Below are 16,307 nucleotides of genomic sequence, written 5' to 3' on the forward strand. Positions count from 1 at the left end.
TACGTCCGATTATGACCGTACGCAGATAAGCAGAGTAACCTGTTTACGCGACTAAATGGCATACTCTGCCTTTAGCCTTAATCAGTTTTATATGGAATTATTAGTGTTCGTGTAAACATACTCATTGTTCCGATCACCCCCCTGTGAAGATGGACAGGTCCTGGACTCAGAGGCTGGAGGCAGCCGTAGCAGACGCCAGAGGACCGAGACCCACAGATACCCAGGGGTCTCAGACGGACCTAACTGAGGAGGGGACACCTAGCCCTGAGAGGACCCAGGCTGCTCCAGGCTGCACCATGGAGGAGCTGGACACCAGGTATTTTACACGCTCTGTTGAAATGATTGTGATTATTGTAGGATTTATTTTCTTCGTGACAATCTATGGTTGTAAATTGTGTACATATCAGTATGATTGATTGACTTGCTTGACTTAAGCACTTGGCTCCAATGAGAAGCATAGGATGTATATGACTGTGAATAACCACTACTACTACCACTACTACTACTACTACTACCACTACTACTACTACTACCACTACTACTACTACTACTACCACTACTACTACTACCACTACTACTACTACTACTACTACTACTACTACTACTACTACTACTACTACCACTACTACCACTACTACTACTACTACTACTACTACTACTACTACTACTACTACTACCACTACTACTACTACCACCACTACTACTACTACTACCACTACTACACTACTACTACCACTACTACTACTACTACTACTACTACTACCACTACTACCTACTACTACTACTACTACTACTACTACTACTACCACCACTACTACTACTACCACCACTACTACTACTACCACCACTACTACTACTACCACCACTACTACTACTACCACCACTACTACCACTACTACTACTACTACTACCACTACTACTACTACTACCACTACTACCACTACCACTACTACTACTACTACTACCACTACTACTACTACTACTACCACTACCACTACTACTACTACCACTACTACCACCACTACTACTACTACTACTACTACTACTACTACTACTACTACCACTACACTACTACTACCACTACTACCACTACTACCACTACTACTACTACTACCACTACTACCACTACTACTACTACTACTACTACTACCACTACTACTACTGCACACTACTGCTGCTACCTACCACTACTACTACTACTACTACTACCACTACCACTACTACCCACTACCACTACCACTACTACTACTGCCTACCACTACCACTGCTACTGCTACCACTACTACTACTACCACTGCCCTACTACTGCTACTACTGCCACTGCTGCTGCTGCTGCCACTACCACTGCTGCTACTGCCACTGCTACTGCTGCTGCTACTACTGCTGCTGCTGCTACTGCTGCTGCCACTACCACCACTGCTGCTGCTGCTGCTGCCACTACTGCTGCTACCACTGCCACTACTGCTACTGCCACTGCCGCTGCTACTACCTGCTGCTGCTGCTACCACTGCCGCTGCTGCTACTGCTACTACCACTGCCACTGCACTGCTGCTACCACTGCTGCTGCCACTGCTGCCACTGCTGCTACTGCTGCTGCTGCTGCTGCTGCTGCTGCTGCTGCTGCGCCTGCTGCTGCACTACCACTGCTGCTGCCACTGCTGCCGCTGCTACTGCTGCTGCTGCTACTGCTGCCACTGCCCTGCTGCCACTGCCACTGCTGCTACTACCGCTGCTGCTGCCGCTGCTGCTGCTGCTACCACTACTGCTGCTACTGCCGCTGCTGCCGCCGCTGCTGCTGCTGCTGCTGCCGCTGCTGCTGCTGCTGCTGCTGCTGCTGCTGCTGCTACTGCCACTGCTGCTGCTGCTGCTGCTGCTGCTGCTGCCACTGCTGCTGCCGCTGCTGCTGCTGCTGCCGCTGCTGCTGCTGCCGCTGCTGCCACTGCTGCCGCTGCTGCCACCACTGCTGCTGCTGCTGCTGCTGCTGCTGCTGCCCTGCCACTGCTGCTGCTGCCACTGCTGCCGCTGCTGCTGCTGCTGCCACTGCCGCTGCTGCTGCTGCTGCCACTGCTGCTGCCGCTGCTGCCACTGCTGCTGCTGCTGCTGCTGCTGCTGCTGCTGCTGCTGCTGCTGCTGCTGCTGCTGCTGCTGCCACTGCCGCTGCTGCTGCTGCTGCTGCTGCTACTGCACTGCTGCTGCCACTGCCACTGCCACTACCACTGCCACTACCACTGCTACTGCTGCCACTACTGCTGCTACTACCACTACTGCCACTACTACTACCACCTGCTACCACTACTACTACCACCACTACTACTACTACTACTACTACTACTACCACTACCACTACCACTACTACTACTACCACTACTACCACTACTACTACTACCACTACTACTACTACTACCACTACTACTACCACTACTACTACTACTACCACCACTACTACTACCACCACTACTACTACCACCACTACTACTACCACTACTACTACTACCACTACTACTACTACCACTACCACTACTACTCTACCACAACTACCACTACTACCACTACCACCACTACTACTACCACTACTACCACTACTACTCTACCACTACTACCACTACTACCACTACTACCACTACTACCACTACTACTACCACTACTACCACTACTACTACTACCACTACTACTACTACCACTACCACTACTACCACTACTACTACTACCACTACTACTACAACCACTACTACTACTACCACTACCACTACTACCACTACCACCACTACCACTACTACCACTACTACCACTACTACTACCACTACTACCACCACTACTACCACTACTACCACCACTACTACTACTACCACTACTACTACCACTACTACTACCACTACTACTACTACCACCACTACTACTACTACTACAACTACTACTACCACAGGCTCCGGGAACAGAGGCTCCAGCTGCAGCGAGAGGCAGACACGGCACGACGCAGAGCAGTGGAGGATGCTGGGAAACGAATCCAGAAAGAACTACAGGAGAAACACTTGGAGGACATGTCCAAACAGGTCAGGGGGAGGGACCCTTCAACGCTTCTATCTGAGTTATATGTTTTCATCTTTTAGTTATACAGGTGATCACATCGCCATGTTTTTTCATGCGAGACCTATCCACTTGTGAGGTGTGTTCATGTGAAATCAAATGCCTGTGCCGTGGCTTTTCTGGGTCAGTAGTATTGATGGTGCTTCTTGAGTATGAGGTGTTGTAGAGTGATCCCTGGTTGGCGCCTGGGACAGGGAGGGTGGGATCTACTCTGTACCATTGGAGCCCAGGTTGGGACAGAGGGGAGGGATCTACTCTGTAACATTGGAGCCCAGGTTGGGACAGGGGGGAGGGATCTACTCTGTAACATTGGAGCCCAGGTTGGGACAGAGGGGAGGGATCTACTCTGTAACATTGGAGCCCAGGTTGGGACAGAGGGGAGGGATCTACTCTGTAACATTGGAGCCCAGGTCGGGACAGGGAGGGAGGGATCTACTCTGTAACATTGGAGCCCAGGCGGGACCGGGAGGGAGGATCTACTCTAACATTGGAGCCCAGGTTGGGACAGAGGGGAGGGATCTACTCTGTAACATTGGAGCCCAGGTTGGGACAGAGGGGAGGGATCTACTCTGTAACATTGGAACCCAGGTTGGGACAGAGGGGAGGGATCTACTCTGTAACATTGGAGCCCAGGTTGGGACAGAGGGGAGGGATCTACTCTGTAACATTGGAGGCCAGGTCGGGACAGAGGGGAGGGATCTACTCTGTAACATTGGAGCCCAGGTTGGGACAGAGGGAGGATCTACTCTGTACCATTGGAGCCCAGGTTGGGACAGGGAGGGAGGGATCTACTCTGTACCATTGGAGCCCAGGTTGGGACAGAGGGGAGGGATCTAACCATTGGAGCCCAGGTTGGGACAGAGGGGAGGGATCTACTCTGTAACATTGGAGGCCAGGTCGGGACAGAGGGGAGGGATCTACTCTGTAACATTGGAGCCCAGGTTGGGACAGAGGGGAGGGATCTACTCTGTAACATTGGAGCCCAGGTTGGGACAGGGAGGGAGGGATCTACTCTGTACCATTGGAGCCCAGGTTGGGACAGAGGGGAGGGATCTACTCTGTAACATTGGAGCCCAGGTTGGGACAGAGGGGAGGGATCTACTCTGTAACATTGGAGCCCAGGTCGGGACAGAGGGGAGGGATCTACTCTGTAACATTGGAGCCCAGGTCGGGACAGAGGGGAGGGATCTACTCTGTAACATTGGAGCCCAGGTTGGGACAGAGGGGAGGGATCTACTCTGTAACATTGGAGCCCAGGTTGGGACAGAGGGGAGGGATCTACTCTGTAACATTGGAGCCCAGGTTGGGACAGGGAGGGAGGGATCTACTCTGTACCATTGGAGCCCAGGTTGGGACAGGGGAGGGGTACCATTGGGAGGTTCTACTCTGTAACATTGGAGCCCAGGTCGGGACAGAGGGGAGGGATCTACTCTGTAACATTGGAGCCCAGGTTGGGACAGAGGGAGGGATCTACTCTGTAACATTGGAGCCCAGGTCGGGACAGAGGGAGGGATCTACTCTGTACCATTGGAGCCCAGGTTGGGACAGAGGGGAGGGATCTACTCTGTAACATTGGAGCCCAGGTTGGGACAGAGGGGAGGGATCTACTCTGTAACATTGGAGCCCAGGTTGGGACAGAGGGGAGGGATCTACTCTGTAACATTGGAGCCCAGGTTGGGACAGAGGGGAGGGATCTACTCTGTAACATTGGAGCCCAGGTTGGGACAGGGAGGGAGGGATCTACTCTGTACCATTGGAGCCCAGGTTGGGACAGAGGGGAGGGATCTACTCTGTACCATTGGAGCCCAGGTTGGGACAGAGGGGAGGGATCTACTCTGTAACATTGGAGCCCAGGTCGGGACAGAGGGGAGGGATCTACTCTGTAACATTGGAGCCCAGGTCGGGACAGAGGGGAGGGATCTACTCTGTAACATTGGAGCCCAGGCTGGGACAGAGGGGAGGGACATTGGCCCTAACTGACTATAACAGAGTTGGCTCCATATTAATCGAGCGTCTCAGGGAAGTAGCACTGCAGCGTAATCATTAGTCCAAAACCTTTTGCTTTGGAAACCGTTAACTCCAAACTGAAAACAAGTTGCTATCGGACACATTCAGGTACGCTATAGATACAAAATGATGTGGACACCCCTTCAAATTAATGGATTTGGCTATTTCAGACACACCCGTTGATGACATATGTGTAAAATCAAGCACACAACCATGCAATCACCATAGACAAACATTGGCAGGAGAATGGCCTCACTGAAGAGCTCAGTGACTTTCAACGTGGCACCGTCGCAGGACGTCAGTTTTGTTAAATATCTGCCCTGCTAGAGCTGTCCCGGTCAACTGTAAGTGCTGTTATTGTAAAGTGGAAACGTCTAGGAGCAACAACGGCTCAGCCGTGAAGTGGTAGGCCACACAACGTCACAGAACCAGATCTCTGAGTGCTGAAGCACGCAGCGCGTAAAAAATTATCTGTCCTCGGGTTACAACACTCACTACCGAGTTCTAAACTGCCTCTGGAAGCAACGTCAACACAAGAACTGTTCGTCACCATTGGACTCTGGACCAGTGGAAACGCGTTCTCTGGAGTGATGAATCACTCATCTGGCTGTCCGACGGGCAAATCTGTGTTAGGCGGAAGCCCAGAGTGCACTACTTTCCTGAATGCGTAGTGCCAACTGAAAAGTTTGGTGGAGGAGGAATAATGGTCTGGGAGGACAGCTAGCTTCCGTCCTCCTCTGGGTACATTGACTTCAATACAAAACCTAGGAGGCTTATGGTTCTCACCTCCTTCCATAGACTTACACAGTAAAAACATTCAGAAATTATTCAGACCCCTTGACTTTTTCCTAATTTTGTTATGTTACAGCCTTATTCTAAAATGAAGAATGATGAGTTGACTTATAGTTCCTAATAAATTTAAACCCGGTGTTGTCAACATTACTTCTGATCCAGAAGGTGGCAATGTAATCCCTCCCAATATGACTTGACTGACCAGTTAGTTAACTGACTACTTTTAGCTCCTAATGATTTTAAGCAAGAGTGTTGGGGGCAGTTTTTCATGGTTGGGGGCAGTTTTTCATGGTTGGGGCCCTTCAGTTCCAGTGAAGAGGAATGTTAATGCTACAGCATACAGGGACATTCTAGACGATTCTGTGTTTCCAACTTTGTGGCAACAGTTTGGGGAAGGCCCTTTCCTGTTTCAGCATGACAATGTCCCCATTCACAAAGTGAGGTCCATGCAGAAATGGTTTGTCGATCGATGTGGAAGAACTTGACTGGCCTGCACAGAGCCCTGACTTCAACCTCATCGAACACCTGTGGGATGAATTGGAAGGCCGACTGCGAGCCAGGTCTGATCGCCCAACATCAGTACCCGACCTCACTAATGTTCATGTGGCTGAATGGAAGCAAGTCCCACATCTAGTGGAAAGCCTTCCCAGTAGAATCGAGGCTGTTATAACAGCAAAGGCGGGACCAACTCCATATTAACGCCGACAATTTTGGAATGAGATGTTCGACGAGCAGGTGTCCACATACACTACATGAACAAAAGTATGTCCCTCCCTGTTTGCTTCGTTTTTGGTTCCTAGTGAATACACACCCCCTGATCTTGGATCAGATCCCTCCTGTCCATGTCGTCTTATTCATTCTGAACTTAAAAGGCAAAACTGATCCGAAATCAGCACTCCTCTACTCTTAAGACGCTTCGTGAATGTCTCTCTGATTTGTCTCCTACAGGTTGAAGGAGCGATAAGCAGAGCCTACAGCCGCTGGCTCCAGGATCTCCCCATTCTGCCGGAGTTTAAGGCAGCGCTCCAGAGAGAACGAGAGAAGTGGGAGAAAGAACAGGAGAAACATGTTCAACAACGGGTACAACTGACCGTCACTGTGTTTTTCTGTTTCTTTTCTGAATCAGTTTGAATGTTGCTTATATTGGGGAGACTATTCAACTTTTGTCGCTAAGTTATACAGTATTTAACATCACCCCTGGATAAAATACATATCATCTTTGTCGCTAAGTTATACAGTATTTAACATCTAAACAATGAATGAATTGAAAGATTAGCGGTGAAATGGTCCTTTTAACTAACTTAATCCCAGTAGTCAGATGGTAACATCTGCTTCACTCCAAAGCATCTTGTAGTTCTAGTTTCTCTCTGATTGTGTCAGGTGTCCCTAGCCCTGAGGGAAGCAGAAGAGCGGCCGAGGAGTTTGGAAGAGGACGAGCAGGGAGGAGCAGAGAGGGTTGAGGAGCTCCAAGAGGAGGTGCGGCGTTGGAGGCAGCTGGAGGAGGACCTGAAGACCGAGGTGGAGGAGGTGGCACATCTGCAGAGCCAGGTGGATGATCTGCAAAGTCAGCTTGACCATGAGAGGGAGGAGAAGGCTGCCCTGCTGAAAGCCGAGCTACTTGCAGCCAGAGCCTCCTGGAACAGAGAGAAACAGCAGGAGATCTCCTCCCTGCAGGCCTTCCAGGAGGAGAAGCTGAAACAGGCGCAGAAGGATGTGCGGGAGGCGGCGAATGGGGAGGCGGAACGCCAGAGGAAAGAGCTCCTTTTGCAGACGGAGGCTGAGCTGCAACAGGCTCTGAGGGACCGAGAGGAGGACTGGAAGAGGCAGGAGGATAGGAGGGGCAAGGAGGAGAGGAGGCAGGGAAGAGCGGAGGAACGCGAGGAGGTGCTCCGGGAGCTTAAGGCTGGGCTGAAGGAGGTGCAGTCTGTGCTCCTCGGAGGAGGAGCCTACAAAGAGAAGGAGAACGGAGGAGAGGTGGAGGGGAGGGGGAGAGCCAGCGGGAGTGTCAGAGACCTCCTCATGTCTACCTGTAAAGACCTCCTCTTTAAAGCTGTTGCCCAGGCCAAGAAGGAGTTGAAGAAGGTGGCTGTCTCTCTCTTTCTCCTTCTCTTTTCCCTTCGCTCTCTCTCACACGTTCTACCGACAGTGTGATAACTAGTATCATTAGACTTTAGAGCCGTGACATGGAAGCAGGGGTTTTGTATTGTGTAAGACATCAATAGTTTAATCTCGAGGTGACTCTCTGACCCGGTCTGACTAATTCCATGTTGTTCTACAGATCAGTGAGGAGAGGCTTGGCCGGGTGCTGAAGGAAACTCAGGAGCGTCATGAGAAAGAACTCAAACAGATTCATAGTATGTTTCTTCTCAAGTCTTCTCTATTCACCGATTGTACTGTGAATGGAATGTGGCAGACACTGTTATCCACAGAAACCTACTGTTATCCACAGAAACCTACTGTTATCCACAGAAACCTACTGTTATCCACTGTTATCCACAGAAACCTACTGTTATCCACAGAAACCTACTGTTATCCACAGAAACCCACTGTTATCCACAGAAACCTACTGTTATCCACAGAAGCCCACTGTTATCCACAGAAGCCCACTGTTATCCACAGAAACCTACTGTTATCCACAGAAGCCCACTGTTATCCACAGAAGCCCACTGTTATCCACAGAAGCCCACTGTTATCCACAGAAGCCCACTGTTATCCACAGAAACCTACTGTTATCCACAGAAGCCCACTGTTATCCACAGAAGCCCACTGTTATCCACAGAAACCTACTGTTATCCACAGAAGCCCACTGTTATCCACAGAAGCCCACTGTTATCCACAGAAACCTACTGTTATCCACAGAAGCCCACTGTTATCCACAGAAGCCCACTGTTATCCACAGAAGCCCACTGTTATCCACAGAAGCCCACTGTTATCCACAGAAACCCACTGTAACCCACTGTTATCCACAGAAACCCACTGTAACCCACTGTTATCCACAGAAGCCCACTGTAACCCACTGTTATCCACAGAAACCCACTGTTATCCACTGTTATCCACAGAAACCCACTGTAACCCACTGTTATCCACAGAAGCCCACTGTTATCCACAGAAGCCCACTGTAACCCACTGTTATCCACAGAAGCCCACTGTAACCCACTGTTATCCACAGAAGCCCCTGTAACCCACTGTTATGAAGCCCACTGTTATCCACAGAAACCTACAGTACAAAATGCTGAATTGAACTCCAAATTTGAGTGAGAGAGAAAAAACATTTAAAAGTATGATTTTAATATGTGGTTCTTCCACTTATTCAGGCTCCACTGCTCAGAAGACGGAAGAGGGTGGTTGTGGGAAGCGGTGTGCTGAGACCGTGTCCGAGCTGCAGAAGAAGAGTCGGGACCTCCAGAGGCATCTCGAGAAGGCCTGTAGACAGCTACAGATGACCGTCAAAGACCACAAGGCCTCAATGCAGTGCCTCAAAGGTAACAAACTCCCTGTTGAATCCCAAATCAACCCTTGGCCCCTATTCCTTAGGCCAGTGGTTCTTCATCCTGGACTTGGGGACTAAAAGGGGGTGTACATTTTTTGTTTTTTTGCCCTAGTGCTACACAGCTGATTCAAATGTTCAACTTATGATCAACTTTTGATTATTTGAATCAGCTCTGTAGGGCTATGGGTAAAAACCGAAAGGTGTACCCCTCGTGGGCCTCAGGACCAAGTTTGGGAAACGCTGCCTTGGGTACTTTAAGAGGCGTCCACAGATCTAACAGGACTCGATAGGTGTACACTATTTAGAATATCTGTCACCTAGCCTGTCAAAAGAGAAAAGGAGAAATATGAACATGTTGCTTACATCATTCAGATCTGAAAGAATTGGTTAGACGTGCCCAGGTTGTAGGAGCCAGGGTTGTAAAACTACCAGAATGGCCATGACGGTCATTCTGAATGTTATTTCCATTGCTATTCTGTAATAAATTGCTAAATGAATGCATTTATTATGTTAAAATAGATCCTAAGAAATCTCTGGAAACCAAATGTGTATTCTAATCAGTCAGAAAATGTATTGATTTGATCCAGAAGCACGTGGACTGTATCTATTAAAATGGGACGGTGGTGTATTTTCGGGCTGTGAGACAACAGATGCTCTTACTAAACTATATTGAATAATAATAATAATACTAGTCGTGGTCTAACGACAACATTTAAATTGACACTAGTGTGATGGGAGACAATCTAATCGAATTGAGAAGGAAGAGACTGATGAACGAAGATGGGAATGGCGCTAAGCTAACAGCACTTTATCCATATCGTCCTACAGAGGTCCATGCAGGCCAGACGTTGTCATTGCTATAGCCTATCTGAAGGAGCCGATTCCAAGGTTTCTAATGAACCTATTTAATTTTTTTATATACCAAAAACAACTCTACAAATTGCTTGGATGGTCGCTGTCAAATATCTCATTGTTAAAGTACCCGAGTCTGTATTGGCGACAATCGGCAATAGCCGTAGGGAAAAAATATCCTTTCCTTTTTTGTTCTGTTATGTTATAGTCTTACTGTAAAATATATATGCGTTTTACTGTGGAAGGGCAGGGTATATAAGCCTGTGTTGACTGCTAAATCAATAAGTTCATTTCATTAGCATGGAGCAGCCATAGTCTCTGATATTAAGCACAGATGAATACAACCAAAACATGTTTTTCGGGTTATTTTGAAATAAATTGTATTGTTTTAATATTTTTTATGACCTTCCGAAACAAAATATTAATGGGTTTCTACGTGGTTGTGTATTTTTTTTATGGATTTATTAGACTGGTGGCTATTTGTACTCGTTTGAGGCCCGGCTATTCTACATATTTAGAAAAAGGCCGGGACGGGTGGGTTCAAGGTTTTTATTGAAATTAAGTTATTGAAAACTGTCAAATTGGCGGTTCTAGTGTTGAGGCTCACAAAAAGGATTGCATCAAGTGATAAATTGATCATCGATTGCCTGAGTGTGAGTCTAATTCCGTGTCCTTCCTTGCCCCCCCCCTTCCCACACACACCTCCCTCCCTCCCTCTATTTGTAGTTGAGCACGAGGTGGCCCTACGGAAAGAAAAAGAGGACAACCTGCAGAAACTTGAAGAATTGAAAAGCTCTGCAGCCAAAGAATCCTCTGGGTACGTAAACGATATTTATATATTTTTTGACTCATCCATATTGAATATCTCTATGGTCGGATGCGAAGTCACTGGTAACCAAATTTAATGTTCTAAATTAATAACTGTCCCTCGCAGGGGTACAGAGCAGAGTCTCCATGCTGGCCTTGAAGAGATGAGGGAGCAGTACATGAAGGCTGTTGAGAAAATCAGAGGTGAGTGAGATAAACGTACTACTTTAGCTACAAAAGGCTGTAAAGAAACCCACCCCAGTTGATATGGGAATGGTCTTAGATGATGGACATGCGGCAGGCCTCTCATTATGTACCATGATGTGTCGTTCTCTCGGTGACATGCTGCAGGCCTCTCATTATGTACCATGATGTGTCATTCTCCAGGTGACATGCTGCAGGCCTCTCATTATGTACCATGATGTGTAATTCTCTAGGTGGCATGCTGCAGGCCTCTCATTATGTACCATGATGTGTCATTCTCTCGGTGACATGCTGCAGGCCTCTCATTAGGTACCATGATGTGTCATTCTCCTCTCATTATGTACCATGATGTGTAATTCTCTAGTGACATGCTGCAGGCCTGCTGTACCAGGTCATTCTCTAGGTGACATGCTGCAGGCCTCTCATTAGGTACCATGATGTGTCATTCTCTCTGACATGCTGCAGGCCTCTCATTAGGTACCATGATGTGTCATTCTCTCTCTGACATGCTGCAGGCCTCTCATTATGTACCATGATGTGTCATTCTCTAGGTGACATGCTACAGGTGTCTCCTTATGTACCATGACGTTTCATTCTCCAGGTGACATGCTACGCTACCTCAAGGAGAGTAAGGAGCGAGCAGCGGAGATGATCCGTGTCGAGGTGCTGCGAGAGAGGCAGGACACAGCCAGGAAGATGAGACGCTACTACCTCACCTGTCTACAGGAGCTTCTAGAGGACGGGGGGCAGGCCACCGGGTATGCTGCATACACCTGCATACACCTGTCCAATCTTCTCAGATTTCTACTGGTGCCCAGGGGGTAGCGGTTGATTTGGGGTTAAAGGTTATAGCAAGGCTTAAGTGTATCCTCCCTTTCCTTCCTCTTCAGGGCTGAGAAGAAAATAATTCATGCTGCGAGTAAGTTGGCGGCCATGGCCAAAGTGTTGGAGACCCCTACCAAGAGGAAAACGGGAAAGAGCCACAGCTTACCGGGTAAGACCGTGTTGATTTTAATATAAGATGAAAATAAACAGGGTACAGTATCATCAAATGGAATCGTTCTTCTAGGGGAAAAAAAAGAAGATTGATTGATTGATCCAAATGATCTCTTGTATCAACAGGCTCGTCATCAAAGACAGAGGCCGCCACTGACAACCATCCAGGCAACGCGTCAGGTTCTCCTCATAAAACCCCATGTCCAGCTAGCCACTTCCCTGAGATCACCATGTCCAGTGGTGACGAGGGGAGGATCCTGAAGGCCAAGAGGTCCTCTGAGCCCGACTCCAAAACCACGTCAGCTGCAGCCAACACCACCTGGAATACTAGGCCTGTGAGTAAACCCACCCACCTGAACCTCCTGACCAATGGAAAGGAGAAAGGAGCCCCTGCAAACTTGCTTAGGAAACCCCATGTCTCTTCGGGACTCTTCCTCTCACTTCCTCCTCACAAATCCTCTCATCAAATTGGTCAAACCTCCGTCGACTGTTACCGTGGTGATTTTACTAACGTTACTCTGAGGACCCAGACCAGCAGGGAGCTGTACCTGCAGGGGGCGGAGTCGGGGAGATCAGATGATGACAACTTCCTGTGTCACCGTAGTAACACTAAACCCTTCCTGGTCCAGGAGGAGCTTCCCGTTAGAGATGAAGGAGGATCGAGTGATTGGAGTTTGTCCAGTAATGGGTCCCAAGATGGCCGCCACGTCCCCGCAGTTTCCTCTCACCCAGGCAGAAAAATGGAAACTGTGAAACCGTTCCCTTTGCGTGGACCTTCTTCAGCTGATGACCTCACCACTGACAACTCCGACGTGACAGTTTACAAAGACTTTGTCAATGTTCAGTCTTGCGCCAAAGCCTCGACTTTCCCCAGTTTCCCGCCTCAGACCAAAGCTTTGACTCAGTCTGTCCCCAGTATGAAGACTGGTAGTAGTAGATCAAGTCACAGAGAGCCTGTCCCTGGCTCTGAGGGGGACTGGCAGAATCAGAACCAGTTCCAGAACAGGCTGTGTTCTAAGAGTCTGTTCTCTGAGCTGAAGCGGAGTCAACAGCAGGACGGTGGTTTTGACGGTCCATTCTCTCATCGACAATAAGAGCGAACAGTCCGAAGACTCTGCATGACACTGTTCTTATAAAGGGAGGAAATGGAGCTCGTGGAGATTTCAGTGAGTCTTGAATTTAGTATTTTGGTTCAGTTTTACATTTACATTAATATGTGAGTCATTTAGCAGACGCTCTGATCCAGAGTGACTTTTACAGGAGAAGTGAGGTTTAAGTGACTTGCTCAACATCGACAGATTTTTCACCTCGTCGGCTCGGCGATTCGAACGGTCTTAACCGCTAGGCTACCAACCGCCCCACGTGATATGATGTGGGAAATGACTGAGGTCATCGTTACGCCATGGTCATCATTACGCCACAGTCATCATTTTTTATTTTACCTTTATTTAACCAGGCAAGTTAGTTAAGAACAAATTCTTATTTTCAATGACAGCCTAGGAACAGTGGGTTAACTGCCTGTTCAGGGGCAGAACGACAGATTTGTACCTTGTCAGCTCGGGGATTCGAACTTGCAACCTTTCGGTTACTAGTCCAACGCTCTAACCACTAGGCTACCCTGCCGCCTCATTACGCCACGGCCATCGTTAGGGCCATCATTACGCCGGGGTCATCATTACGCCGGGGTCATCATTACACCAGGGTCATCATTACGCCACGGCCATCATTACGGCACGGTCATCATTACGCCGGGGTAATCATTACACCAGGGTCATTACGCCGGGGTAATCATTACACCAGGGTCATTACGCCGGGGTCATCGTTACGGCGGGGTAATCATTACACCAGGGTCATTACGCCGGGGTCATCATTACGCCGCGGTCATCATTACACCATGGTCATCATTACGCCGGGGCCATCATTACGCCGGGGTCATCGTTACGGCAGGGTAATCATTACGCCACGGTAATTCTAAATTGCCACAAACGTGTACAAGTGAACCTCTTGTTCTTGTGTGTTAGGACCAATGGCTATCTTAGGTTGTGGTGTGCAGTGAATGTGCCTTCAAGAAAGGATGAATACGCAGTAGGATACAAGCCTGGTGTGATCTGGCTTCGTTCTAGTCAATGATTTCCACGTTTCTTAAATGTTACACTTCTTCCGTCTGTGTGTCTTGTTTTCTTTTAATGGCTTTTTATCTGTACTGAAGGATTTTTTAAAATTTATTTTTGTTTTTCTAAATTAAACTATTTTTATATCAAGGTTGTGAGTTATGCTGTGCATGTAACAAAATACAGTTCTCTATAATAAAAATGATGTTGCTTTAATGTAATTTAGAATAACTTTTCGTTTAGATCTTACTGATGTGGACTGTAATAAAAAGGGTTCTATTTACTCGACAACAGTTGAAAGTCTCTATTTTTTTTCTACATTGGAATCATGTGTTAAACAAATCAAAATATATTTGAGTTTTGAGATTCTTCAAAGTAGCCACCTTTTGCCTTTGTCATGAGTGTGCAAAGCTGGCATTCTCTCAACCAGCTTCATGAGGTAGTCACCTGGAATGCAATTTAAATTAACAGGTGTGCCTTCATTTAATTTGTGGAATTGAATTTCTTGACTTCTTCATGCATTTGAGACAATCAGTTGTGTTGTGACAAGGTAGGGGTGGTATACAGAAGATTGCCCTATTTGGTAAAAGTCCATATTTAAGAATAGTTTTTCTAACTGCACATTTTGCATTGATCTGTATTATATCAATGAGGCTCTACTGGGCTGCTCTACTGTCTACTGAATCAGGCTCTACTGTCTACTGAATCGGGCTCTACTGTCTACTGAATCAGGCTCTACTATGTTCCTCTACTGTCTACTGAATCAGGCTCTACTAGGCTACTTTACTGTGTACTGAATCAGGCTCCACTATGTTCCTCTACTGTCTACTGAATCAGGCTCTACTATGTTCCTCTGTCTACTGTATCAGGCTCTACTAGGCTACTTTACTGTGTACTGAATCAGGCTCTACTATGTTCCTCTACTGTCTACTGAATCAGGCTCTACTATGTTCCTCTACTGTCTACTGAATCAGGCTCTACAATGCTGCTCTACTGTCTACTGAATCAGGCTCCACTATGTTTCTCTACTGTCTACTGAATCGGGCTCTACTATGTTCCTCTACTGTCTACTGAATCAGGCTCTACTGTCTACTGAATCAGGCTCTACGAGGTTCCTCTACTGTACTGAATCAGGCTCTACTATGTTCCTCTGTTGTCTATTGAATCAGGCTCTACTATGTTCCTCTACTGAATCAGGCTCTACTATGCTGCTCTACTGTACTGAATCAGGCTCTACTATGCTACTCTACTGAATCAGGCTCTACTATGCTACTCTACTGAATCAGGCTCTACTATGTTCCTCTACTCTACTGAATCAGGCTCTACTATGTTCCTCTACTGTCTACTGAATCAGGCTCTACTATGCTACTTTACTGTGTACTGAATCAGGCTCTACTATGTTCCTCTACTGTCTACTGAATCAGGTTCTACTATGCTTCTCTACTGAATCAGGCTCTACTATGTTCCTCTGTTGTCTATTGAATCAGGCTCTACTATGTTCCTCTGTTGTCTATTGAATCAGGCTCTACTATGTTCCTCTACTGTCTACTGAATCAGGCTCTACTATGCTACTCTACTGTCTACTGAATCAGGCTCTACTATGTTCCTCTGCTGTCTACGGAATCAGGTTCTACTATGCTTCTCTACTGAATCAGGCTCTACTATGTTCCTCTACTGTCTGCTGAATTGAGGCTCTACTATGTTCCTCTACTGTCTACTGAATCAGGCTCTACTATGTTCCTCTACTGTCTACTGAATCAGGCTCTACTATGTTCCTCTACTGTCTACTGAATCAGGCTCTACTATGTTCCTCTACTGTCTACTGAATCAGGCTCTACTATGTTCCTCTACTGTCTGCTGAATTGAGGCTCTACTAGGCTACTTTACTGTCTACAACATCTGTACACATGGCACAATGAATATTAGCTCACAACTCTAGTGTTCCTTTCACAAAGGTCTTTCAT

The 16,307-nt window shown here is 47.6% G+C and overlaps 1 protein-coding gene across 1 annotated transcript in view; it reads left to right on the forward strand.

Moving 5' to 3' along the window:
- Positions 1-14,634, forward strand: part of LOC135556911 (centrosomal protein of 152 kDa-like) — a 51,290-nt gene extending 36,656 nt beyond the window's left edge. Inside the window, 11 exon segments of the mRNA XM_064990318.1 lie at positions 150-316; positions 2,924-3,050; positions 6,832-6,963; positions 7,264-7,965; positions 8,162-8,237; positions 9,198-9,365; positions 10,952-11,042; positions 11,160-11,236; positions 11,838-11,994; positions 12,127-12,230; positions 12,359-14,634. Coding sequence (XP_064846390.1) covers positions 150-316; positions 2,924-3,050; positions 6,832-6,963; positions 7,264-7,965; positions 8,162-8,237; positions 9,198-9,365; positions 10,952-11,042; positions 11,160-11,236; positions 11,838-11,994; positions 12,127-12,230; positions 12,359-13,326 — 2,769 coding nt within the window. The 3' untranslated portion in view covers positions 13,327-14,634.
- The last annotated feature ends 1,673 nt before the right edge of the window (positions 14,635-16,307 follow it).

The sequence above is a fragment of the Oncorhynchus masou genome, chromosome 15, assembly GCF_036934945.1.
Source record: "Oncorhynchus masou masou isolate Uvic2021 chromosome 15, UVic_Omas_1.1, whole genome shotgun sequence".
Taxonomy (NCBI): domain Eukaryota; kingdom Metazoa; phylum Chordata; class Actinopteri; order Salmoniformes; family Salmonidae; genus Oncorhynchus; species Oncorhynchus masou.